The following is a 26,173-nucleotide window of genomic DNA, read 5'->3' as shown; positions in this document are numbered from 1 at the left end:
CTGTTGAGGAGAACGATGAGCAAGTAGATGGGTTCCAACAGAGTTTTCCTATCTCAAAAAGCATTGGGGGAAGTGTCTATGGAGACACTAAACATATTCCACAGGGAGGGGGGAAACAAAACAAAACAAAAAAATAAAGCAGGAGATCATCAAACAGTGTGTTTCCTGTTGACAAAAGGCAAGAAGATTGATGTCAGTCTAGTCCTGCATCCCTGGAGAGATAAGTACATTCTTATTTTGATCAAAGTACACTGATGTGGCAATCCTTGCTTTACACCTAATTTACCCTGGCAACAGTATAGATATTAAGTGACGTTTCTACCAGTGTTTATATGTAACTATGAGTTGGTTTAGTTTGTTTTATAATTTTGTACACAGGTTGTGTGTGTGTGTGTGTGTGTTTATCCAAGCATCATAGTATATATAGAAGCAAAGGAGCAAAGGAGTAAATTCAGAGGCATTATAAAAATCAAAGTAACACACTTATTTAAAGAGAGATGACCAAGATCCATCTATAACCTTAAATTCAGCCCTGTGTTGACCCAATGGTTCAGATTTCCTCATCATCAGCAAGCAATGTCTAAAATCTTGATGATCTAAGAATTAAAGAAAAGCAGTCAACCAAATGACCAGTTGCAAAAACTTAAGCTGATGAGTTCTGTTAAATGGTCTGAGCTTATATTTTCCAAACTCAAAACTCTTTGGAGGTATGTTGTCATTGCTTAATTGTCATTATTCAAAATACTAGTGGGGAGTTATCATGCACTTCTGGGTTAATTTTTTCTTTGCAGTCTCATCACCATTTTCATTTTGTTTACATCTCTAACCACAGATGTTGATGGAGCTGTAATGTTGCTTCAATATCTATTGCAATATTTTTATTGCATTCTGCAGGTCCTCCAGTAAACGTTACTTGCAATATTTTTATCAACAGTTTTGGATCTGTCACAGAAACCACCATGGTAAGTTCTACAGTGCCACTGGCAAGAGAAAAACGTGACTCAATCATGCCATGAACACAACCTGTCAAATTTTTTATTGTTCAAATTACAGGGCCTCCTGTAAATGTTACCTGCAACATATTTATCAACAGCTTTGGGTCAATAGCAGAAACTACAATGGTGAGTGGGACTGAGCATTGAAGCCATCGTGTGAAGGAATGGGATATGGGATCACAGAACTATTGCATATTTATTTGACATTTACTGGGTGCCAATCTCTAATGTCAACATCCTCTAAAAACTGACATTTCTACATCTTCATTTCAAATAGTCATTTATCAAGGAGCTATAACTTAAAGTCTAATGATCTTTAACCTATTACCCCAGAGCAATTTTGTAAACATATAATTTTTGTTAGGTTTGGTAGAATGAGCAGCAATAAATATGGTGTGTATTTAGGAGTATTAAAATATGTACATCTCCAATGTCTCATAAGTATATATTTTTTAAAGATTGACACATAATTGTCATTGTTAGTCTTTTACTTATTACAAAAGCTGGGATGACATCAAGCCTGTCTATTGCTTATTTACGATATCATAAAAAGGAGAGATTCAGAAGAGCATGAGTATACACACCCATGTTCATATGTGTACACATAATTTTCTTAGCAATAGTTAATATCAAGTTAACAAAAATTACATAAAATATTAACAGATTTGAAAAACATAAACATAATAAAATACTCATTAAAGATAAGTAGTGCAAAAATCTTCCACATATTTGAAGTAGGTGCAGGCACTGTATAATATGCTAAGACAGCTGATCAATAAAATGTTAAGTGATCCAGACCACTAGATCATAGCCAAATCCCACGTAGCCCTAGATTACAGCATGGAGATTACATCTAGGGTGAAATTCTTCCTTGGAATCTGCTTGTTTTTTTCACAGTTCTTAGTTGCTTGCTCCTAATTTACATAGTTATTAAATCATATAGCCACATTATTGGATGAGACCAAAATGAAATTTTAGTTGAATTTGACAAAATATTATAGTAACAGAATCCTACAAAATCTCAAGACTCGAAAAATGAACATACGATGTCATTGAGAAATAAAAAAGTTTTTAGTGGATTTTCTCTTCTAGGCTTCTAAGGTCATGTTTAATGAATTACTGTACTTTGTGATGTTTTTGATACTAAGAAGAATTAATTTACCTTTACTAGTCAGCTTTATTGGCAAAGCATAAAATGTAATGTAAATCTATTACCCATTTTGACACCACTCTGAAACAGCATTGTCCAGAAGTAAGATTTTAGCAAGATGTGTAGTACATTAAGAATTTTACCTAAATAAGCTACTTTTGATAGGGTTATAAGAAACACAAAACAAAACATGAACAGAAAAGCACAACACTAGGCTTGACACACAGTTTCTGTCACTTTTCTTTTAAAAGAGGGACACTGTTTCCAGTAGCCCACTGTCACCAGCTTTACACGATGGCATTCAATGACTGTATTTGCACGACCTAATGCTGATTGCATCAATTAAACTCCTAAGTTGCCTTGATTAGACCTCCCCATTGCATTTTACTCTCAATCAAAAATGTAAATATGCACCTTTTCCATGTTCATTAATACAAGACCCTAAACATTTAAGGAGATGAAAACGGAAGCTATGGATACTCAATTTTCTTTAGTCTTTAAGATTTACAGAGCTGTTTAGTAAATGGGCTGCATAGGTGCTTCCTGGTCACTTACTGTCTTTTGTCATGTTTCTGATGGGGAAACAAAGGAAACTGTTGTTCAAAGGTAACGTCAGCAGCCTGGTTATCTGCTGTGTAAGGCAGATCAAATTGCATGTTTAGAAGAGTGTTGCATAGCCTGCTTCTTTTATTCACTTAGTAGCTTTTGATATAACGACAAGCTTCTTTCTGTTTTGAAAAACACACGTACATCTTGTTTTCTTATGGCTTTGATATGAACCTAAAAAATTTAGAGAAAAAGTCATCATGTTTATGTTCAAGAAGAAAATCTCATGTCACCTAGGATAGGAATTGGCAAATGTTTCCTATAAAGAGACAGACAGTAAATACTTTCGACCTTGGGAACCAGGTGATTTCTCTTATGCCTACTCAACTCTGCCCTTTGGGCATGAAAACAGCCATACTAATAGTGATCAAATGGATGTGAGTGCATTCCAATAAAATTTTACTTGTAAAAATAGACTGAGTCAAACATGCCAACCAAGGATCTAAGGCATTAGCAGTTACATAGGTGATATATTGATAATAGTGTGAATGATTTTGTAAAAAATGTCCTGGCTTCCAAGAGGGCTGAAGATTTGCCTGATTGTCCACCTGATTCAACTTGTCTTAATTGGTTCAGGCTACAAAGTACCACAAACTGGATGGTTTACAGACAGCAGAATTGATTCTCCTTATTCTTGAGGCTGGAAGCTCGAGAATAAGGTGCCAACAGCACATCAGTGTCGGTGAGGGAACTCCTGAGGTTAGAGACTGGTAATTTTTTATATCTTCCCATTCTAGAAAGTTCTCTTCCTATTCCCTCATAATCTAATACTATCATGCTGGGAATTAGAATTTTAAAACTGAAATTTAAGAGGTTATCAATGTTTAGCCTAAAACATGCTTCACATGTTGTCTGTCATAGCCCAAACTTACTTTTTTCAAAACTCCAGCTCAGTCGATAAATTTGCTGGTATTTCCCCAAATTTTGACTCATAAAATTTGCTTTGAGCAATTTAATTTTTGAAATGAAATAGAACTTCAACTAATTTTAGTTGTGATCAGAGACTTTAAATTCTATGCCTATCAATAAAGTAATGGAGGACACCAATTAGTGTTGTTTCCTGAGGATGAAAGTTTTGATTTATCTGAAATTTCTGGAACTATTTTTTTTTTCAAAGAATGCTTCCAAACTGAGTTTCTGATCATATTTGTTGTCCTCTGTTTCTTTACACATCATTTTCCTACAGAAGCTGAAGTAGCATTGAAGGATAATTTGGTTGGTTATTTATAAAGAAGAGGTGATGATTGTTTGTTTCTGTCAACTTTCTTATGGAACTATACGACCAGCCCATGGTTAATGAAATCACACTAATTTGTTGTTAATGCTGCATGTTAGCAAAGTATTGGCTTACTTACAGAATCAGTACAAATGCTCCCTTCTTTGATTCAAGTATTGGAGTTATTCACTCACAGAACAGCATATTGTTTCTTTAAGGAATATTTTCATGGATCATCATAAAGATATGCTACACAATAATATATGTATTTGTTCATTAAGAGGCACATGGATTTATTGCTGTTTGACCCTTTATTATGGTTCTTCATCAGATATAGTTTTGTATTGTCTTGAAGATGTAAGAGACTAGGAAGGGATATATACTGAGACGGGTTATATTCTGTTTTAGAAATGTCAGTTTATCCTTTCCTTATTTCGTTCTCCCTTTTCTTTAGCTGACAATGGTAATTGAATCATCAGGATAAGGAATATATTTAACACACCTTATTTCTTAAGGTTGAGGCAAAAATAGAAAATATTAGCAAGATAAGTAACAGACAAGAGTATTTCATCCAGGTGTATGTCACTCTCCCAAAGACTGGGTCATCAGAAAATGGAAATGGGAAGCTTTCTTCCCATCTTCAAATGGCTGACTGGAGAGATGGTAGTGAATTCTGCATGATTTGGGCCTGAAGCACCTATATACTACCCATGACCCAACAGTTGATTCTGAGTCTTGACACATTTGAGAGATGTGAGAGATAACTAAATATACATAATGTATTTTTTCAGTTCCTACTGTACTATAAGGAGTTCTCTTTCCACTAATCTGAAATTGCATTCCTGAGAAACTCAGAGAAGACAGGCTAACATGGATGCCCGTTGTGAAAGAGCATAGCATTTTCCTTTAATTCAGTCACTGAAAGAACACATCATAAGAAGATGCTAACTGACAAAGAGATAACACATTATTATGTTTCTGATTTCTAACATCTTAAAGAATAATCAATACATTGCCATAAACTTGATGTTCTGTTAAGCTGATACATAAGATGAACTTGCTTTCTAAATTAACAGTGAAATCTTTATGACCACATTGATCACAAAGTATCTACCTACCATGATAATTTAAAATGCAAGTTGTCTCATTAAAACTAATACAGTTTTGAGACTATGAAAATGTTTTTGGAGTGTAGGCAGGTTTAAAAACCAAAGTGTGATATAAGCATTATGGAGAATCAAGGAGTTGTGTTGTCTAATTATATATTTATAATTAGATTAAAATTTCACACATACTAAGGAATAAGAGGTAATGATTAAGTTTGATATGCATATTTATGAGACAAAGTGGTCATCTTTATGTACATCTTTATGCAGAGCTCCATATAGTAGTGCAAATAATTCAGCTTAATGTAACAATGTCCATAGAGTAAGGCTTGCTTTAGAAGGGATCAGAAAAAAACTTGAAAAATCCAAACTTTGACATAAAAGACTATTATGGAATGTAGGGACTCATATTACCAGTGTTAAGACCATAATAAAGATTATGCAGTCTATACATGTATTTTATTTCAAATGAAATATATCCACATATATAATATAAATGTTTCTATTGTCTTATCCAATGCTCAGAGAGTCAATAATACAGAGAAAAAAATTAGTACAAGGGAATCTGTCATTTTTTTGAAGTAGAATTTGTCCTTAAAGAGTGCAGGCAATGTAAAAGAGAATATAGTCTGAATTTTAACATGTTTCTCAATATTTACTTTCCCTTTAATATTTTATTGAGCCTAGAAGCAGTAGAAAAGTCCAAGGAAGACTACAGAATTATATAACTACTCTATTATGATCGGGGTTATTATTAGATTATGAATTTATTTGTAAATAAGCAGAAATCATACATTGATAAATTATATGTGCCAAGTAATTATCCTCATTGAAATTATAGTGAATGAAGCATTACATAGGTATAGCTGCAAAACCTTTTCTTTGTTTATCTAATTTCTCCTTGGATGACCCTTTTTAAGATACCTTTTAGTACTTTAAAATGTTTTAAATACTTTAAGGGCTTTTCTCTATTTTAGTATAGTGTATATCATCATAAAAAAAATCATGGATAAATCCTAATGACTACATGTCCAAAGGGATATCTACTTATAATTAAAAAGGTCTCATATATATTTTATTTCATATGTAATCATTGGATACAAAGATATTCCCTTTATGGCTACTGGTGTTTATGAACAGTGAAATTTTTATTTTAAATGAACTTTAGACACTTATTTGTCGAAGTGAGGTAAAATTATCTTGCTTCTTTTCTAAAAATTCAAATATTACAAATAAATGCTTCACAATTTTCTTGATATAAAATTCAAAATAGGAAACCAAAAATACTAGGGAACACTTATGGGAATTTTATTTGGAAAATAAGTTGAGATATTTTCTTAAAAGTCATCAATTTAATATAGCATGTAACCAATTTAATATCCCCTAGGTAGGTCAATAGACAAGTTTAAATTGTCTCAGGTATACAGGAGGATAACAAGGATACTATATTTGTGATTTTGTTGTTCAGTGATTTCTAGCTGGATTCTCATGACCTTTTGTACCCTAAAATATGTCCTAGTGAAGGGGCAGCTGTGCTCTGAATGGTCTGATATTTAACATTTTGACTTTTATGTTCAGAGGCACCCACTTCCTGGAATTGGAGTATCTCTAGACTTTGTAGGGCAGGAGAGCTTCTTTCCTTTTTCCATTTGAAACAGCATATACACTCTCCACTCCTGACAAGAATTCTGTTAAGAATGCATTCTCACTCTAGGAGACTAGAGGGTAAGGTGCACCTTAAACTGGAGAGGCCTCATTTTCTTCCTTGGGAAATCTTAAGAGCATGCCACATATACCAACACAAACATGAACATGGTGTTGTTGCATTCTTAATTGGCATTTCTTCACTTTTCACAAATTAGGCTTTCTTGCTCACTATTCACACAGATCTCTAATGGTTCAGTAACACCCATTCCCAAAGAGACCCTGAACTGCTAATAATCTCTTTCTGACCATAGTTCTCTGGTCTCTTTGGACAACTCCCAAAATGAACAATGAGAAAGTCGGGGTCCTGCTGTTTACTTTATTGCACACTGGGAAGGCCAGTGAGCTAACAGATTGATGTACTTATTGAGCTAAGCCCCCAAATGGCATCAATTCTGATTTGAAGATTTGCTATGCAAAACTTCCAAATAACTTTTCAAGTTAGAATACTCATGATAATACAATGTAAAGCCTTAGTTACTTTTAATAATGCCAACTTTCCAAAATCCATGGTTGATTGTTTATTTGCAATAGTTAGGAACTATTTGAGTTTTAACCTGTTCCAGCCTATGTTAGGTATATTTCCCAAGAACTATGACATTCAAAATGTTCTATGCGATTGGTTACCAGTAGTCTTCAGTTTTAAAAATTCCATAGAAAATTTAATATGTTAGTGTATCCTCATCTCTAAAATGTTTGTTTGCTTTTGATCATGAGAGAATTAATCAAAACAAGCCATCCTTTAGCAGTTTCCATGGTACTTGGCAGATTGAACAATCATGTATATTTGCTTACTAATAAGGGTATTGTGAAATTTGGGAAACTAAAGTAAAAAGTTTTCAAGCAAATCAAGACAGAAAAATAATGATCAAAGCCATCTAGATGGCAAGGATGTGGAGATGAAGCCAACAGGGCTTAAATAGAAGGTAAGAGAAGAACAAATGAAGATGTCTCTAATTTTTAATAACCACAAGTGACAGGAATGATTAGCTGTGAAACTACAGTTGTAATAGACTAGAGACTTCTGATGACTCCTCTGAATCTAGATCAAGTTAGTCATTGCTTCCAGGAACCTAAAAGTCTTTAAATACAAGCCCCCAAGAAAATAGTTAGTTGCAAGCAGATTCATTAGCACAGAAGGAAATACCTGGATCAAGTGAGAAAGGCAAGGCTTTACCTGAGCCTCCCACAAGGGTGAAAACCTTTGTCTGAAAGTTTTCATATGGGAAAAACATGAACAATTTCTGTTTCAGTGAAGCATCAAGCTGTCTGCTGTAGACATAACACATTGGTGGAATTCAGTGAAATATCTAAGAGCTTCAATAGTAATTAGTTGTGAAGGAACCATTTTGTCAACATGAAGTATCTTAATGTTTTTACGATTTTAAGAATAATGGTCTATCATAATATGGTTTTATAAGATTTTCACTCCCAAATTACAGAGTGAGTTTTCTTCTATACAGAGCTTCTAAGCAAAAAAAAAAAAAAAAAAGAGTTCAGAAATCATGCCATTTCTGATTTAGAAAATGAACCAGGTTTATTTGGTAATCTGCCATGACAAACCGACTTCTTTACTCATTGCCCTTTTCTACAGAAAGATCATCTTCACTTAATATAACTTCAACCAAGAAACAATAATTCAAGCATAAAAATCAAGAAAGTCAATCTGTTTAATTGGTGTTCTGATTTGGTTGAATCTTTTTTCTTCATCCTCTCCACCCCAAATCCTAGTAGAACTGAGTGTTTTATTTTGATCAAAGTGTACAGAGAATTGTTTGATCAAATTTAAAAGACTATATTAAAAACAAAAAGAAAGTGAGAAGAGAATTAAATAGATTTCTTAAGTGAGGGTAGGCAGTAAGTGGCTCTTGTATATGACATTTCTGTAGGACTACCGAGTGAACATTTTTCTGAGACAGCAGTGGAACGATTCACGGCTGGCATACAGTGAGTACCCAGATGATTCCCTGGATTTGGATCCATCGATGTTGGATTCGATTTGGAAACCAGATTTGTTCTTTGCCAATGAGAAAGGTGCCAATTTCCATGATGTTACCACTGACAACAAGTTGCTGCGTATTTCCAAAAATGGCAAAGTACTCTACAGTATCAGGTAAGCTGTTGGCTTTATCACCTCTTTTCTCAAGGCCTAGAGATGCTTGATTCTTCAAGACAGGATGTTATGAATATATGACTTTGTTGTTTCTTGTTTATCATTTGAATCTTAAATATATGAATTTCAGAATGTTTCATGGTCTTATAAGTGTGATTCTTCACAAGTTTGTTTATTGACAGGTGATGGTATTATATAAACACCTAAGCAAATGTATTAAAGAAATTATAGTCTTCAGTCTAATTACCATGAACCATAGTTGGAGTAAGACTAGGCTCATCTTCTATTGAGGCTAAACAAGACAGCTCACTTAAAGGGAAAGAATCCAAAGGCAGGTAACTGTCATAGACAACCCCTGCTCCAGTTGTTATGGGTACCACATGAAAACCAAGTTACACATCTGTGATATGTATAGGGGACCTAGGTCCATCTCATGTAATGCTCTTTGATTGGTGGTTCAGTCTCTGTGAGATCCTATGGGCTCAGGGTAAGTGTTCTTGTGGTATCCTTAACATCTCTGGCTCCTTATTCCTTCTTCCCCTCTTCCACAAAATTTCCCTAGCTCTACCTAATGTTTGGCTATGTGTTTCTGCATCTGTTTCCATTAGCTGCTAGGTGAAGCCTCTCAGAGAATAAACTCCTGTCTGAAAATATAGCAGAATATCACTAATAGTTTCAGGGGTTGGCAATCTCACATGGGATGAATCTAAAGTTGGGCCAGTCATTGCTTGGCCATTCCCTCCATTTCTGCTCCATCTTTTCCCCTGCACATCTTGTTGGGAGGACAAATTTTGGGTCAAAGTTTTTTTTAGGGGGGGGATTGGTGTCTTCATTTGTACCACATTTTCTGCATTCATTCTTCAGTTGTTGAGGGACATATAGGTTGCTTCCAGTTTTTGGCTATTATTTACAGAGCTGCTATGAACACTATTTAGTAAGTGTCTCTGTGGAATAGTGGGTATATGCATCTTTTGGGTATATGCCCAGGATTGGTATAGATGGGTCTTAATGTAGAACTGTTCACAATTTTCTGAGAAACCACTAAATTGATTTCCAGAGTGGTTTGCAAATTTTCACTCACAACAGCAATGGAGGAGTGTTCCTCTTTCTCCACATCCTTGCCAGCATGTGCTGTCACTTGAGTTTTTGATCTTAGCCATCCTGACAGGTGTAAGATGGAATCTCAGAATCATTTGATTTGCATTTCCTTGATGATTAAGGATGTTTAAGATTCCTTTAAGTGTTTCTCAGCCATTAGAGATGCCTCTGACAATAATTCTGTCTAGCTTTGTTCCCCATTCTTAAATTGGGTTATTTGGAGTTTTGGTGTCTAATTTCTTGACTGCTTTATATATTTTGGTTATTTGCCCTCTCTTGAATGTAAAGTTGGTGAAGATCTTTTGCCATTCTGTGGGCTGCTGTTTTGTCCTTTTAAAAATTATTTTTTTAAATATTTTATTTATTTTTATTCACATTATATCCTAACTGCAGACCTCCTCCTCCCAGTCCTGACCTTACAAATCCCACCATTGCCCACTCCCCTTCTACTCAAAGAAGGGCAAGTTCCCCCCTTAGGTACTACCCCACCCTGGGGCATCTAGTCCCAGCAGGACTAAGATCATCCACTCCCATTGAGGCCCAATCAGGCAGTTCAGGTAGGGGAAGGGAATCCAATGGCAGGCAAAAGAATCAGAGACAGCCCCTACTCCAATTAGTAGGGAACTCACAGGAAGACCAAGCTGTACATCTCCTATAAATGGAGAGGAGGGCTAGGTCCAGCCCCTACATGCCCTTTGGTTGGTGGTTCAGTCTCTGAGCCCCCATGGTCTCAGGTTAGTTGACTTTGTAGGTCTTTGTCTTGTCTTTGACCGCACTGGCTTGCTCAGTCCTGTTCCCCACTCTTCCACAAGACTCCCCATGCTCCACCTGGTGTTTGGTTGTGGGTCTCTGCATCTGCCTCCATCCTCTGTTGGATGAAATCTCTCAGGAGACATTTATGCTAGGTTCCTGTCTGATCATTGATAGTGTTAGGAGTTGGCTCTCTCAAATAGGATGGGTCTCAAGTTGGGGCAGGCATTGTTTGGCTCTTCCTTCAGTCTCAGCTCCATTTTTATCCTTGTGCATCTTGTAGGTAGGACAAAGTTCAAGTTGAAGGTTTTCAACTTGTGGGTGAGTTGATGTCCCCCTAATTCCACTGGAAGCCTTGCCTGGGTTATAGGAGGTGGCCACTTCAGTCTCTATATCCCCTCTGGTAGGAATCTCAGCTAGGGTTACCCCTATAGACTCCAGGTAGCCTACTCCAATCCAAGTCTCCAGCTGGTCACAGAGATACCCCACATCAAATTTCATTCTCAATCCCAGCCCTCTCCTACTCCTCCCCCAACTCCTGTTCACCATTCTCATATCCCTCTTCACCCCATCTCCAACCCAGTTCCCTCTCTCTATCCACCTCTAATGAGTATTTTGTTTCCCCTTCTGAGTGAAATTCACAAGTCCTCCCTTGGGTCCTCATTATTATCTAGTTTCTTTGGGTCTGTGGATTGCAGCGTGGATATCCTGCACTTTATGACTAATGTCCAACCATAAGTGAGTACTTACTGAATGTGTATTTGTGGGTCTGGGTTATCTCACTCAATATGATTGTTCTCAGGTTCCATCCATTTGCCTTCAAATTTCTTGTCTTTATTTTTTATTTCTTTTAATTCAATAGATGATTTTTTAAAAAATTTATATACAATTCAGCCGTTGTTCCCACTTCTGGTCCCCCCAACAGTTCCTCATCCCTTTCTCCACCCACCCACCCCTCACCTCTGCCTTCAAGAGGATGCTTCCCCACCTGCAGGCCTCCCAGTTCCCTGGGGCCTCAAGTCTCTCAAAGATTAAGCAAATCTTCTCCCACTGAGGCCAGACCAGGCAGTCCTCTGCTAAATATGTGTCAGGGGCCTTGGATCAGCTTGTGTATGCTGTCTAGTTGGTGGCTCGTTGCCTGGAAGCTCCCAGGGGTGCAGGTTAGTTGAGACTGCTGGTCTTCCTATGGGATTACCCTCCTTCTCAGCTCCTTCAGTTCTTCCTCTAATTTCTCCATAGGTCCTGAACTTCAGTCCAATGGTTGGGTGTAATTATCTGCATCTGTCTCAGTCAGCTGCTGAGTAGAGCCTCTAAGAAGTCAGCCATGCTAGGCTCCTGTCTGTAACCACATCATAGCATCAGTAATAGTGTCAGGCATTGGTGTCTTCCTATTAGGTGGATCCCCATTTGAGCTGGTCACTGCTCGGGTCTTTCCATCAGTCTCTTCTCCATCTTCATCCCTGCAGTTCTTCTAGACAGGGGTCTAGAAAGTAACAGGGACCGGGGGGATGAGCGACTCTCGGGACTCAATGGGAGTGACCAGTGGGGAGAGGGAACTTGAAGAATCCATCTCCAATAGATAGAGAGGGTCTCAAGAAGAAGGTGTTACCAACCTACAGTCTTTGTTTTTAATAGCAGAATAATATTTGACTGTGTAGATGTAGCATATTTTCTTTATCCACTCTTCAGTTGAGGGACATCTAGGTTGTTTCTGGCTATTAAGAATAAAGATACTACGAACATAGTTGAGTTTATTGTATAATGGAACATCTTTTGGGTATATGCTCAGAAGTGGTCTTGAGATAAATTTATTTACAATTTTCTGAGAAACTGCCAAATTGATTTCCAGAATATCTGTACAAGTTTGCACTCCCAACAGCAATGGAGGAGTGATCTGTTTGTTTCACATACTTGCCAGCATGAACTGTTGCTAGAGTTTTTGATCTTAGCCATTTTGAACAGTGTATGGTGGAATCTTACAGTAGATTTGATTTGTATTTCCCTGATGATTAAAGATGTTGAACATATTTTTACATGCTTCTCAACCATTCAAGATTTCTCCGTTGAGTATTTTGTTTAGCTCTGTACCCCATTTTTAATTTGGTTATTTGGATTTTTGGGTTTTAATTTCTTGAGTTCTTTATAAATTTTTTATACCAGTCTGCTGTTGGATGTAGTGTTGATGAAGATGTTTTCCTATTCTGTAGGCTGCCAATTTGTCTTACTGATGGTATCCTTAGCTTTGCAAAAGCATTTCAGTTTCATGAGGTCCCATTCATTAATTGTTGATCTTAGTGCCTGAAGTGTTGATTTTCTGTTCAGGAAGTTGTCTTCTTAGTTAATATGTTCTCTGTTTAATGTTGAGGTCTTTGATCCACTTGAACTTGAGTTTTGTACAGGGTGAATAATTCAAATAGAATTTGACATCCAGTTATACCAGCACAATTTGTAGAAGATGCTTTCATTTTTTCATTGTATAGTTTTGACTTCTTTGTCAAAAATCAAGTGCCCATTGGTATATGAGTTTATTTCTGGGTCTTTGATTAAATTCCATTGATCAGCCTGTCGGTTTTGTATCAATACCATGCAGGCATTATTTTTATTACTATTGCTCTGTAGTACACCTTGAAATTGGGGGTGTGATACCTCTAGAAATTCTTTTATCAGATGGGATTGTTTTAGTTTTCCTGTTTTTTGTTTGTTTATTTGTTTGTTTTCCATGTGATATTGAATACTTTTCAATCATGGTCTATAATAAATTGCGCTGGAATTTTGATGGAATTGCATTGAGTCTGTAGATTGCTTTTGGTAAGGTGGTCATTTTCACTATGTTAATCCTACCTCTCCATGAGCAAGGGAAGTCTATCCATCTTCTGATATCTTCTGCAATTTCTTTCTTCAGAGACTTGAAGTACTGGTTGTATAGATTTTTTACTTGCTTTGTTACAGTTACACCAAGATATTTTATATTATTTTTGGCTATTATAAAGGATACTGTTCCCCTAAATTCTTTCTTGCCCTTTAAAGAAGCATACTGATTTTTTGAGTTAGCTTTGTATGTGGCCATGTTGCTGAAAGTATATATAAGCCATAGGCGTTCTCTGGTAGAAGTTTTGGGGTCCTTTATGCATACTATATTATCATCTGCAAATAGCAATGCTTTGACTTTTTCCTTTCCTGTTTGTATCCCCTTGATCTTCTTTGATTGTCTTATTGCTCCAGCTAGAACTTCAAGTACTATGTTGAATAGATAGAGAAGGGGCAGCATTGTCTTGACCCTGATTTTAGTGAAATTGCTTTACGTTTTTCTCCATTTAATTTAATGTTGTATATTGGTTTACTGTATATTGCTTTAAATGTGTTTAGGTATGCAAAGAGGTGTTGGATTTTGTCAAAGGGTTTTTTAGCACCTAATGAGATGATTATGTGGGGTTTTATTTCAGTTTGTTTATATTGATTGATTTCCATTTATTGCATCATCCCTGCATCCCTGGGATGAAGGCTACTTGGTCCTGTTGGATGATTTTTTTTGATGTCTGTTCCTGGATTCGGTTTGCAATTATTTTATTGAGTATTTTTGTGTTAATTCTCATAAGGAAAATTGGTCTGAAATTCTCTTTCTTAATTGAGTCTTTGTGTGGTTTAGATATTAGGGTAACTGTGACCTCATAAAATGAGTTTGACAAAGTTCCTTTAGTTTCTATTTTTGTGGAATAATTTGAAAAACATTGGTATTCCTTTTTCTTTAAAAATTTGGCAGAATGCTGCACTAAATCCATCTGGCTCATGGCTTTTTTGGGGGGGCGGGGAGACTGTTAATGACTGTGTCTATTTCCTTAAGTGTTATAGGAATATTTAAGTGGATTACCTGATCTTGATTTAATTTTGGTAAGTGGACTCTCTATTGAAAATCATCCATTTAGTTCAGATTTTTCAATTTTGTGGTATACAGGCTTCTGTAGTAGGTTCTGATGAGTTTTTGAACTTCCTCAGTTTCTGTTGTTATGTTCCCCTTTTCTTTTCTGATTTTGTTAATTTGCATATCGTCTCTCTGCCTTTCAGTTAGTTCACTTAATGATTTGTCTGTCTGGTTTGTTTTTTCAAAGAACAAGCTATTGGTCTCATTGATTCTTTGTATTATTCTCTTTGTTTCTAATATATTGATTCCAGCCCTGACTTTGATTATTTCTTGCCATCTACTCCTTTTGGATGTGTTTGATTATGTTGTTCTAGAGTATTCAAGTATGATTTTAAGTTGCTAATATGAGACCTCTCCAGTTTCTTTCTGAAGGCACTTAGTGCTATGGACAGTCCTCTTTCATTGTGTCCCATAAGTTTGGCTATGTTATGCCTTTATTTTCATTGAATTCTAGGAAGTCTTTTCTTCACTTTTCTTTTCTTTTCTTTTGTTTTGTTTTTTATCCCCTCCCTAACTCAATGGTTATTGAGTAGAGAATTGTTCAGCTTCCATGAGTTTATATGCTTTCTGTTGTTTCTGTCCAGATTTAATCCATAGTGATCTGATAAGGTGCAATCAGTCTTATATCCATTAAGGCTCTCTTTGTGAATGATTATATGGCCAATTCATATGCAGCAAAACATGACCCTGAACTTCTCAGACTCTTGCTATCCTTATAGGCACAAGCTACCAATCTCTCTCTCTGTGTGTGTGTGTGTGTGTGTGTGTGTGTGTGTGTGTGTGTGTATGTGTGGGTATGAGTGTGTGTGTTTGTATGTGTGGGGGAATTCTATCCAAGTCTTCTTCCATGATAGTCAAACACAACACCAACTGAGCTACATTCCTAGGCTCTCATTTTAAAAAATTACGTTGAAATATGTCCTTCAGAATTCTTATCTCTCTAGGCTCAGAAAATTTATTTTCCTGTTATTCTTAACACTAATAACCATCTCTCTGTGGCTCTGCAAGTTTCTTTTTTTCTGCTTTGTATTTCAATTACTGCCATACATGAGTTAGTCATAAGAGCATGGATTTTTTTAATCATACAAATTTAAAGTAAACTCAATCTTTGGCACTTACCAAGGTCCATGATCTACAAAATGCAATTGCTTCCATTATAAGAGATGGATATCTACCTGTGGATATCTTTGTGAAAATTAAAGATATAAATGTCAGAAAATATTTTCTTTAAAGGAGAAGTTTGTAATCATTATAGTTGTGCAGGCTCTGATGCCTCTATAACATGTACCAATGTGTATCATGTAATCAACTAGAGAAAAAAATAAAAGATTCAGTAGTCCAGGGAAATCCTGGTATATAGAATCCATTCTTTGGATATGGTTTGCAGGCTTTGATAGACACAGTATAAAACTATTTGCCACGGGATTTGTGATTGATAAATAAATAAATCCTTAATTAAGACCAATTTTCTTCTTATATAGTAAGCTATCTGTAGTCATATTTTGCCTCTTCTGGAGGACTAGTACAGTATATTGTACAAGAGAGACTTTGTACACTGAATAACTACTGGCATTTCAAAAGTCCTTTATAAAGTACCCCATCACTCTCTTATTATATTTATTTTATTTTTTACTGGTTATTTTGTTTATTTACATTTCAAATGTTATTCTCCTTTCCTGTTTTCTCTCCAAGAATGCCCCATCCAACTCCTCTCCCCCTACCTCCACGAGGGTGTTCCCCACCCACCTGTCCACTCCAGCCCCACCACCCTAGCATTTCCCTAAGCTGGGGCATCAAGCCTTCACAGGACTAAGGGCCTCCCCTCCCTTTGATGGCCTCTGATGCCAGACAAGGCCATCTTATGCTACATATGTGGCTGGAGCCATGGGTACTCTTTGATTGGTGGTTTAGTTCCTGGGAGCTCTGAGATTTTTGGTTGGTTGATATTGTTGTTCTTCCTATGGGTGGCAAACCCCATTCAGCTCTTTCATGACTTCCCCTAACTCCTCCATTAGGGTGCCCCTGCTCAGTCTAATGGTTGGCTCCAAGCATCCACATCTGTGTTAGTCAGGCTCTGGCCTTGCCTCTTAGGAGATATCCATATCAGGCTCCTGTCAGCAAGCATTTCTTTGCATCAGCAATAGTGTCTGGGTTTGGTGTCTGCATATAGGATGGATCCCGAGGTGGAGCAGTCTCTAGATGGCCTTTCCTTCAGTCTCTGCTCCACTCTTTGTCCCCATATTTGCTTTAGACAGAAGTAATTCTGGGTGAAAATTTTGAGAAGGATGAGTGGCTCCATCCCTCAACTGAAGGCCATGCCTAACATCTGGATATAGTCTCTAAAGCTTTTCTCTCCCCTTTGTTGGGTATTTCAGCTAGTGTCATCCTCATTGGGTTCTGGAAGCCTCTGACTTTCCTGGCATCTGGGACTTTCTGTTGGCTACCCCCAGTTCCCCACCCCACATTGCTACACACCTCTGTTCAATTTTATTATCATCACCTCCCAAAGTGGGCAGTTAGTGTTCTTGTAAATACTTTTTCCATATTAGTATTCGCACTAGCATTTAAGAATTGTTATATAATTTGTGGGGTTTTTTTTCACTGTTTATTTCATTCTTATACCCAGTATAAGACAACGCTTGCTGTCTATTATGCAATACAGGGGTCTGCTCATTTGGGAAATGTGGAAATATCATTGCTTCCCTAAACAATCAGACAAATTCCTTCAATGCCAACTTCAATGTTAAGAAAACAATATTCTGCATGATAATCCATTCGTCTGGTGTAAGATGCAGTGTTGGGCATGACCTAAGTTGATGTGACCTGATAGAATGGGACATATGTAGAGCATGATGCTGGAAAGGAGAGTTATAAAAAGTAACACAGTGTATCAGCTGCTTCAGCTAGTCCTTTGGGCCTTGGGTGGTGTTTGTTCTAGTAAATACCAAGCATTGTACACTGCTGAAATAAAATCAGGCTGTTGTCATTTCTTTGTGTCTTGTGAAAGTTTATCTGCTCTGTATCATTGGCGGATATATGATCCAGTCATAGATCCAGAGGCAATTGTGGTACCTCTGGTTCTGAGATTTGACATATTACTCATTGCTTAGATTCTGAGGAGTTTGTCCTTAGGCAGGTTATGTGGAAAGACTCTGAGATCTGAGGGAAAAAAATCTCAGTGAAGAACTATAACTGCCACATTCAAGAAACACAATCCATTGGCATTTTTTTTTGGCATAACAGATTCTTTTTTTATTATTTTCTTCTCAAACAGTCTAGAAGTAGATAATTCAGAGACTTTAGAGAAATATTTCATTGTTGACATGAAGTTACAATTTGAGGACTATTAGTAGGTTTCCTTTTAAAAGTACTTAATTCTTTATAAAGATTTAGAAAGAAGTACACACATATTCACTATGATTCACAGGTTGGAGATTTAGTAAATGATCAATTATTCTTTTCATTTTAGCCTTGTAGTAAGGCAGTATGTCATGGCAGGAGCACACCATGGCTATACGTTGCTCAGTCATAAGCTAGTGAGTAAAGAGAGCAAATAATTATATATACATTATAGTATACTTTACAGTCTAATCCCAGAGAAATAGATACCCCCACTTTGCCTCGCCTCTTGAAGATTCTACCAGCTACTAATAGTGCCTCCCTGTGGACCAAGCTCTAACTGCCATTGTGCTTGAACAGGTTTTCATTTCCTCCTATATAGGGGCATAAGGAAGAGAAACAGGGGAGTTGAGATGAGTTTCTGATTTTCTTTCTCCTTTACACACTGTTTTTGTTTGTTCTACAAATTTTCCACGCATATATACCATGTATCTTGTTTATACAACACCTGCTCTACTTCTTGTTGTCTCTCAGCAAACTTCTCCCCAAACTGAAGTCCTTTAAAAAAACAAAAACAAGGAAAGTGCTCAATTTAATGAGTGTTCTCCATATTCACATTGGAATAGTGCCATCCACCGGGGCATTGCTAACCTACCAGTGGCCACAAGAGGAAAGTGATGGACTTTTACGGCTTGAAAATTGACCCAATGTTTAAGAAACTGCTGTTTCGGAACACCAGATTTTGGTTCTCAGCACATACATCATATAGCTTATAACCGTCTGGAACTGCAGCTCAGGGATTTGAAAACACCTTCTTCTGGCCTCTGTTGACACCTATACATGTGTCTATGTACACAAAAACATAGGGACATAAACATCAATAAAATTAAATCTCATGATTCTATTCTAAGTTTTGGTGTACGATAATAATTTGGGATTCTTCCAGAATGCCTGTAATTCATAGATATCTTTTGTGTGTTCCAAAGTTCCTGAATTGTCTTTTGATATGTTTAATTTTTAAAATATATTATTTGATCAAGTAGTCTTATTCTTTTACTTTTTGAGTCTTGGTATTCTCTCCTCTATTTGGTCCCTTCTGGTAAGGCTTTCTCCTTAAGTTTCTAATTGGGTCGCTGATTTCTACTTATATTTCCTAAGCATTTATATCTCTTTATTAAATTCAATTTTTGAATTTCATCTTGCCTTCATCATTTCATCCAGGTGTATATTGTATCTTCTTGGACTTTACTCAAGAGCTCATTCTTATTTTTTTTTTGTTCATTACGTTGTTTGAGCCTTCTTAGATTTCTTGAATACTGTGATGGCATATAATTGTTATTTTAAATTCTCTGCCCAGGAGTTCATCTAGATAATACTCATTGGAGAAAATTTCTATAAGACTAATAGGTTTAGGGGTTATATCTTGTCTTTCATATTGTTCATGATTTGGGGATGTTAACAAGATCTATGAACTTCTTCTTCTTCTTCTTCTTCTTCTTCTTCTTCTTCTTCTTCTTCTTCTTCTTCTTCTTCTCCTTCTCCTTCTCCTTCTCCTTCTCCTCCTCCTCCTCCTCCTCCTCCTCCTCCTCCTCCTCCTCCTCCTTCTTTTCTTTATGCTTTTATACCACTTTGATTACATGCAAGTGTTAAGGTCAGTACTAGGTTGAGGAACTAACAATAAAATAGATGCCAATATTCAAGGAACAAGCAAGACAATAAACACAAATTATCAAAGAACAAGCAAGGCAATAAACAAAATTCTGTGATCACTTCTGTGATCACTGTTTCAAAGGGCTTATCAGGATGACCAAAATACCTGAACCTACTTCCCTAACCCAAAGTCATTTTCATGCCTGACTGCAGAAATCTATTTTCCTAAAGGAGTTTTCAGTGAGCCAGACAATACCTTGGGCATAATAGATCCAGGCTGAATAAGATGTGATCCTTAGCCAGAAAAACTCAGTTTTAATGAGGCACTTGGATACATAACTAATTAAGAAATAATGAGTAGAAACAAATAAAACAAAAGTAGAACTTTGCAAATTGTGTTCTCAAAATGCTGTTAAAATTTGGGGGTCAGTACTTACAGTTTGAGAGGTATTAGACTCAATTTGTTAGTGGCCAAGGAATTAATAATGTTAATATATTCCCAGTAAAGGACTTAATTCAAGTTGGAATTGAAGCAGGCTGTACTTGCTGTCTAAAAGTTGCTGAAAACTTTCCTGACATTTTGCTAACAAAGAGTCTTCCCCAAAACTAAACTTTATGATGCTAATACCATAGGAAACAATAACCATTATAAACAAGATCATAGTTCCGAATAATTTGTATATCTGCTTTCCAAATGGCAAGAGCCTAAATGAGGTAGTAGTGGTTAGAAGCCTATAAGCAGGCTAGCATTTGGCATCAATTCATATAAAGCAACAAAGCGTTTGGCCTTGGTTTCTATGAAAAATATTGAGAAAAAAACATAGAGGATCCTTAAAAGAATTGATAAGGAGAAAGAGAGCTTGGGAAAGACACAAGCAAGAAACTACAAGTACTAAAGATGAACTCAGGAGCTGTCTCCATCCTGCACAGTTAAAGACTTACTGAAATATTTGGTCTGCATCTAAAATACAGTGCTTTGTGTTCAGGTCTTATATTTGCATGTTCTCGAAACCAATAGCAAATGCTAATCATATTTAATTGGGAAAGATTCCATGCTTATCCCAACTTTGTAGAACCAGAACATAGAATGAAATTCTCATATAAGTCAACGTTCAAAGCTTTGAAGGCAAAATAAAATAGGAGAAATATATACTCAATTGTTTTCATTATAAACAAGATCATAGTTCCCAATAATTTGTGTATCTGCTTTCCAAATGGCAACAGCTGAAATGAAGTAGTAGTGGTTAAAAGTCTATAAGCAGGCTAGAACTTGATAACACCTGATTCCAATGTTGGAGACGCACGACAGAAAAACACACAGGTGTTTTTCAATAGGAAGCAAATGTCTTGGCAAATTTCTAACTAGTGATATATGATATAAATTTTGTTGACAAAAATGTATCAAAATTACTTTTGTTGAAATCTCTTCAGATTCTTTGTTTAATATTGATTTCTGGTCTAATTTTTTTTTTGGCTGTGATAAATGTCTTGAAAAAAGACAGCTGATGGATTAAAAGGGTTTATTTAGACTTCTCATTTCAGGTTACAGTTCATCATATGAGGTGGATCAAGGCAGGAGGTTCAGGCAGCCACTAACATCAATTCCATAGTAAAGAACACAAAAAATTAATGCACACATGTTTACTTATTTGCTTGTTTGTGCTGAGATTTCTCTAATATAATTTAGGATCCCCTTTGCATGGATTAGAGCTACCCACACTAGTCTCTTCATATCAATTAAATTAAAGCCAAATAATAGAAAAAGGTAGAAGGTGAATATTTTAGAAGATATGTTTGTTTCAAATGTCTCCTGTCTCATTATCAATAGTTGTTTTATTCCTTTAAATTGAATCACTTCTGAGAATCCTCATGGCCTAGTTTCATTCTTTTGCCAGGGTAAGAAACTCTGACCTAAAGTGACTTGCAGAGGAAAGGGTTTGCTTGGTGCTTGCTTTCATATCACCATTGATCAACAAGAGAAGTCAGGGCAGGAACTCTAGTTAAGGACCATGGAAGAATACCTCTTTCTGCCTATTCTCTGACTTCCTCTGGAAAGGCTGAGAACTGGGTTATTATTTGGTCCTTAAGACTAGGTGCCACCAGGCCAAGAAGATTTTGTACTTTTCCACCACCTGGACCCTCTTACCCCCTCCCCTTGTAAAACATGCTATAAAAAAGCATTTCATGTTCAAAAAAAGAAATAAAAAAAAATTTGGCAATTAAAAAAAAAAAAAAGACTAGGTGCCACTACCATCACAGTTATCACCTAGCAATGACTGTCTAATACTAGAGAGACCTAGAAGTTGGTAGTTTCCCTACATTTGGATGCCTTAGCAATCTCTATCTGGTGCCAAAGGCTCAGAGGGTTTCTGAAGAGCCATTGATTCTCTGTCTGTGTTGCAAGCCCAGAAAAGGTTTTTCTAATATCTGTGAAGGACGCAGCAGCAGCAGCAGCAGCAGCAGCAGCAGCAGCAGGACAAATTAAATAGGTGGCAAGATGAAAGGCCAAGTGAGAAGATTAAATAATCTTCCTTCTGTTGTGGCGTTTTTTATCTGAGATACTACCAGAAGAGGCCATCAACATTTCTAGTGGGTCTTCCCATGTCAATTAACACAATTAAGACAATTCCTCTATTGAGGCTCCGTGCTCAAGTTATTTTAAAATTTGTGGCAAATTGACATTTAAATCCAACTGTCACACTCTTTCAAACCATTAATAATTATAGAATTGTTTCTGCACAAAACATCCCATGTCTCCAAGGCTTGCCTCATCTGCAACCTTTGCACCTGTAACCTACCCTTTTATGGCACTGGAGGTAAAAATGTCTGTAATCCTTTTGGATAAGTTCCCAGTTATAGGTGTTGATGCTTCAGTCTCCCGCTATAGCTACATTACAAATACCACTGGGAGTAAGTAGAGTAGATTTATAGGCAGACACCCAACTGTGCCCCCTAAACAATCCTGTCTTATGATCAATTCTATCCATACATAAATGGCCAACTTTTCCCACATTGCCTCCCATTCTTGATTCATACTGCAGCCTGGTGCAAGAGCTTCAAAGGAATCTGACTCTAGTTATAGAAAGATTTTTTTAAAATAAAATCAGATCAAAGAACATTCTTTATTTAGATGGCAGAACTGAAAATAAAATTCACACTGAAATGAGACTTACCTAAAAGTTACCTTGATGATGCTATGGTTATTTTACTCAGTTTTGATGAGCCCCAGAAAAACACATTTGTTAGCTATGAAAAGCTGTAATCCTTTCTCTATATTTATGACTAGACCATGTTTATCTTTATATCTTATAATCCAGGAAAACTATATCCTCATTTTTTAATTCTGTCCCCAAATATTCATTAGTTTTGTGACTTGACTTAATGGAGAATATAATGACTATAACGTAAGCACCCACAACAGAATTAAGCAGTAAATCAAGGAAGTGGTATAAAGAGCCATGGAAACCACATGATTCCATTATTCTTAGAGATTAATAAGGTTTTGAGAGTGGAAGAGCTTGTATGTACTATTCTGGTGGATTGACTAGGAGCTAAGCTAAATGGTACCAAGAGGGTAGTTTTGGAGAAGGACCTTCAAAAATGGAGCAGCTGGGGATAAAATTATGAAGGAATTGAAAGTGTATTGTATATAAAAAAAATTCTCATAATTTCTGGAAAGCTCTGTTGAGTTCCAAACTGAGTCCATAAGTACAACTATGCAATGGATTGTCTCCTATTAAACACTGTTAGGACCTTTGAATGTACACTTGAAGGAGAAGGAATAGAGACTGAATAACAAGAAAGTATCTTGGGAAAACTTGAGAGCCACACTTCCTTCCTTTATTTAATCTGTCCTCTCAGATCACAGAACAGCTCTCTCTAGCCTCATCAGATCATTATTTTGACTTAGTTTCCTCTCCAAAATGGAACTTAAGCAGGAGAGCAGACAAAATCCACTAGCACTATGGCAACTTTTCTCATCTCCTTCAGCTACCAAATTACTTCTTGATGAATTAGTATGTTTCCTCATATTCTCTACAGCTTGAGGACAAAAAGAAATTCTTCATTTCAAGGTGCCTACTTCAAACTGCTTTTATATCTTAGGACCATTCTCTCCCAATGTCAATATCGAATTTCAAATGTGCAAAATCTGATTGGGAAGCAGAACAGAGAAGACTGAAATTCCTGTGGTTTAAGAGATGACCTTATATCCTTCAACGATAGTCTGAACTATTATAAATGCAGAGCAATTTAACAATCACAATCTCAACCATTTTAGCCTCAGCTTCTATATGCAGGAGAAACTGTAGAACATTTTTAGAATGCTAAGACTTATATACAGAGATGATGGGCTGGTTCAACAATATGTAGGTAAATCTGATCACAATGTGGGTTTGAACCAATAGAGTTTAAAGGCCAATTCATTATTATTTATTACCTAAGTTTTCTTATGTCAGGAAGCCAAAGGAAAAGCCAGAGGTTTTGGTAAAGGTGACTTATGTTGACAAGTGCTTCTGCTGCTTTTGACATAATCCCATATGGCATCAATCCCCAAAGAAATATGTATAATGTCACTGTGGCTCTTTCAAGACATATGAATTATTTTAGTACATTCTCCCAGACTATATAGTAAAGCAATGATTATCAATAATCCTTTAATACAGTCCCTCATGTTGTTGTAACCCCAAACATAAAATATTTCCATTGCTACTTCATAACTGTATTTTTGCTACTGTTATAAATCATAATGTAAGTATTTTTTAGAGATAAAAGTTTGCCAAAGGAGTCCTGACTCACAGGTGCAGAATCACAGCTATAGAAGAGACACTCCATTTTGAAAAGGGGGAAGTTTTGTATGTTTGCAAAGCTTTGCAGTCTCTCTAAAGTTTCACCTTCTTTGAAACATTCAAAACTACAAACAAACATCTGTATTATAGATGGTGTGACAGTGATCACTGGACAGTAATTAAAAGACAAATAATTAACGTAGATAATTATATGAGTTCCCATGCTCCTGGAGCAAAGCCATTGATAACTGAGCTACTTCAAAGAACAATAAAAGAACAACAATAACAAAAAAAGACATCTCCTTTCACTCGGGCTTTTGGGCAGTGAGATGAAAGATAAAAAAGCAGAAGGTGAGCTACGCCATTAATTAAAATGCTATGGTGATAGATGTCAACTCTGAGGGCCAGGAAGACTATATTCAGATCCAATAGCACTAAGTGACTCTAAAAAGTTATTTGACATTTTTCAGAACTGTAGTTATCTTTCAGTTCCTCATTCATACTAAATGATCAATGACTCTTAAAGGATAAAAAGAAATAAAGCGAAGAGACAGTTCTCCCTGCCACCCACCCTAATTTATGCACATACTCATTTTCTATTCAGTACCTAGGCCATCCAGATTCCATTCACTTTCCACACATAGTACAAATCAGATCCTCTCCTGGTCTTGTGTTTCCTCCTTTGGGGGAGGTAAAAGCCTAATAATGGAAGCGATAATTGCATCTCTTTTCAGATAATAATTAGGGTGGTTCTGGATCTCCCATTTTAGCTCTTTGTTAAAAGTAAACTTAGTGACGGTGTGTGATTTGAAATTGGTATGTCCCCTGTGACTTTTCCTGGGGAGAGATGCACAACCATCTATCTATGCACCTCACACCTGTCATTGATGACAGACCCCTGACAAAAAAAGGATTCTACTTAAGGGTAGCTTGGCAAATGAATGAATTCATTGAGGCTGCTTACAGTCTCATGGGTAAAGGAGCTGCTTCCAGGAACACTGGTTCTCATAGATAGCTGATCACTAGAAAATCTTATTCAAGACTTTGATAGTAAGTTACTGTGTTGCTGAAGTTCCATTGTTCAAATCGTGGGCCACTCCAGTAAAGAGTTTCCTCTCGCCCAGAAATTTTTATAACCTTAGAGAGGGGCTTCGTTTGTCTAACAACTTTACTGAGTAGTAAGGACCTACCTTCTTTCTCCCCACAGGACAGAGTGTTTGTGTTTCAATGTAGAAAACACACACACACACACACACATATATATATATCACTGTCCTGTGATGAAACATGGTTCCTGGTGTAATGATATATGCCTTTACTACCTACACTCAGGAGGAAGAGGCAGGTAAATCTCTGTGATTTCAAGGCCTGATTAGTCTATCTACACAGTAAGCTCCAGGCTTGGAGTGAAACCCTGTCTCAAAGAAATAAAAAGGAAATAATCTTAGCATCTGCCCCCAAATTCATATTCTCACCAATCTTTGCTGCCATAAGAGCAGTTAACAAGCCTCCTCTAGTTACTATACTAAAAGTCTTACCGCTGTGATATGTTAGCATACACACAATTATGTGCCCATCTGTTAGTAGGTACAAAGTTACTTTGGTTTGCCTAAAACCATGTCTGCATTTCACAGAATGCTGTCTTGTTCTGTCTTCCATTTTGTCAAATGTTAAGGTCATTGCTTCTCTCTCTCTCTCTCTCTCTCTCTCTCTCTCTCTCTCTCTCTCTCTCTCTCTCTC

At 36.6% G+C, this 26,173-nt stretch overlaps 1 protein-coding gene across 2 annotated transcripts in view; it reads left to right on the top strand.

The window, feature by feature from the left end:
* Glra2 (glycine receptor alpha 2) overlaps positions 1-26,173 on the top strand; it is a 184,203-nt gene that overhangs the window by 33,177 nt on the left and 124,853 nt on the right. The window contains exons 3-4 of one of the 2 annotated variants that reach the window (XM_028762102.1): positions 1,054-1,121; positions 8,667-8,890. In XM_028762102.1, the coding sequence (XP_028617935.1) occupies positions 1,054-1,121; positions 8,667-8,890 (292 nt within the window). Of the gene's footprint in view, positions 1-894; positions 963-1,053; positions 1,122-8,666; positions 8,891-26,173 lie in introns of both variants that reach the window. The other variant, XM_028762110.1, reaches the window with a different exon arrangement.

This window comes from Grammomys surdaster, unplaced genomic scaffold, assembly GCF_004785775.1.
Source record: "Grammomys surdaster isolate TR1022 unplaced genomic scaffold, NIH_TR_1.0 131, whole genome shotgun sequence".
In the NCBI taxonomy this organism is placed as follows: Eukaryota; Metazoa; Chordata; class Mammalia; order Rodentia; family Muridae; genus Grammomys; species Grammomys surdaster.
This window is presented reverse-complemented; position numbering and strand designations above follow the sequence as displayed.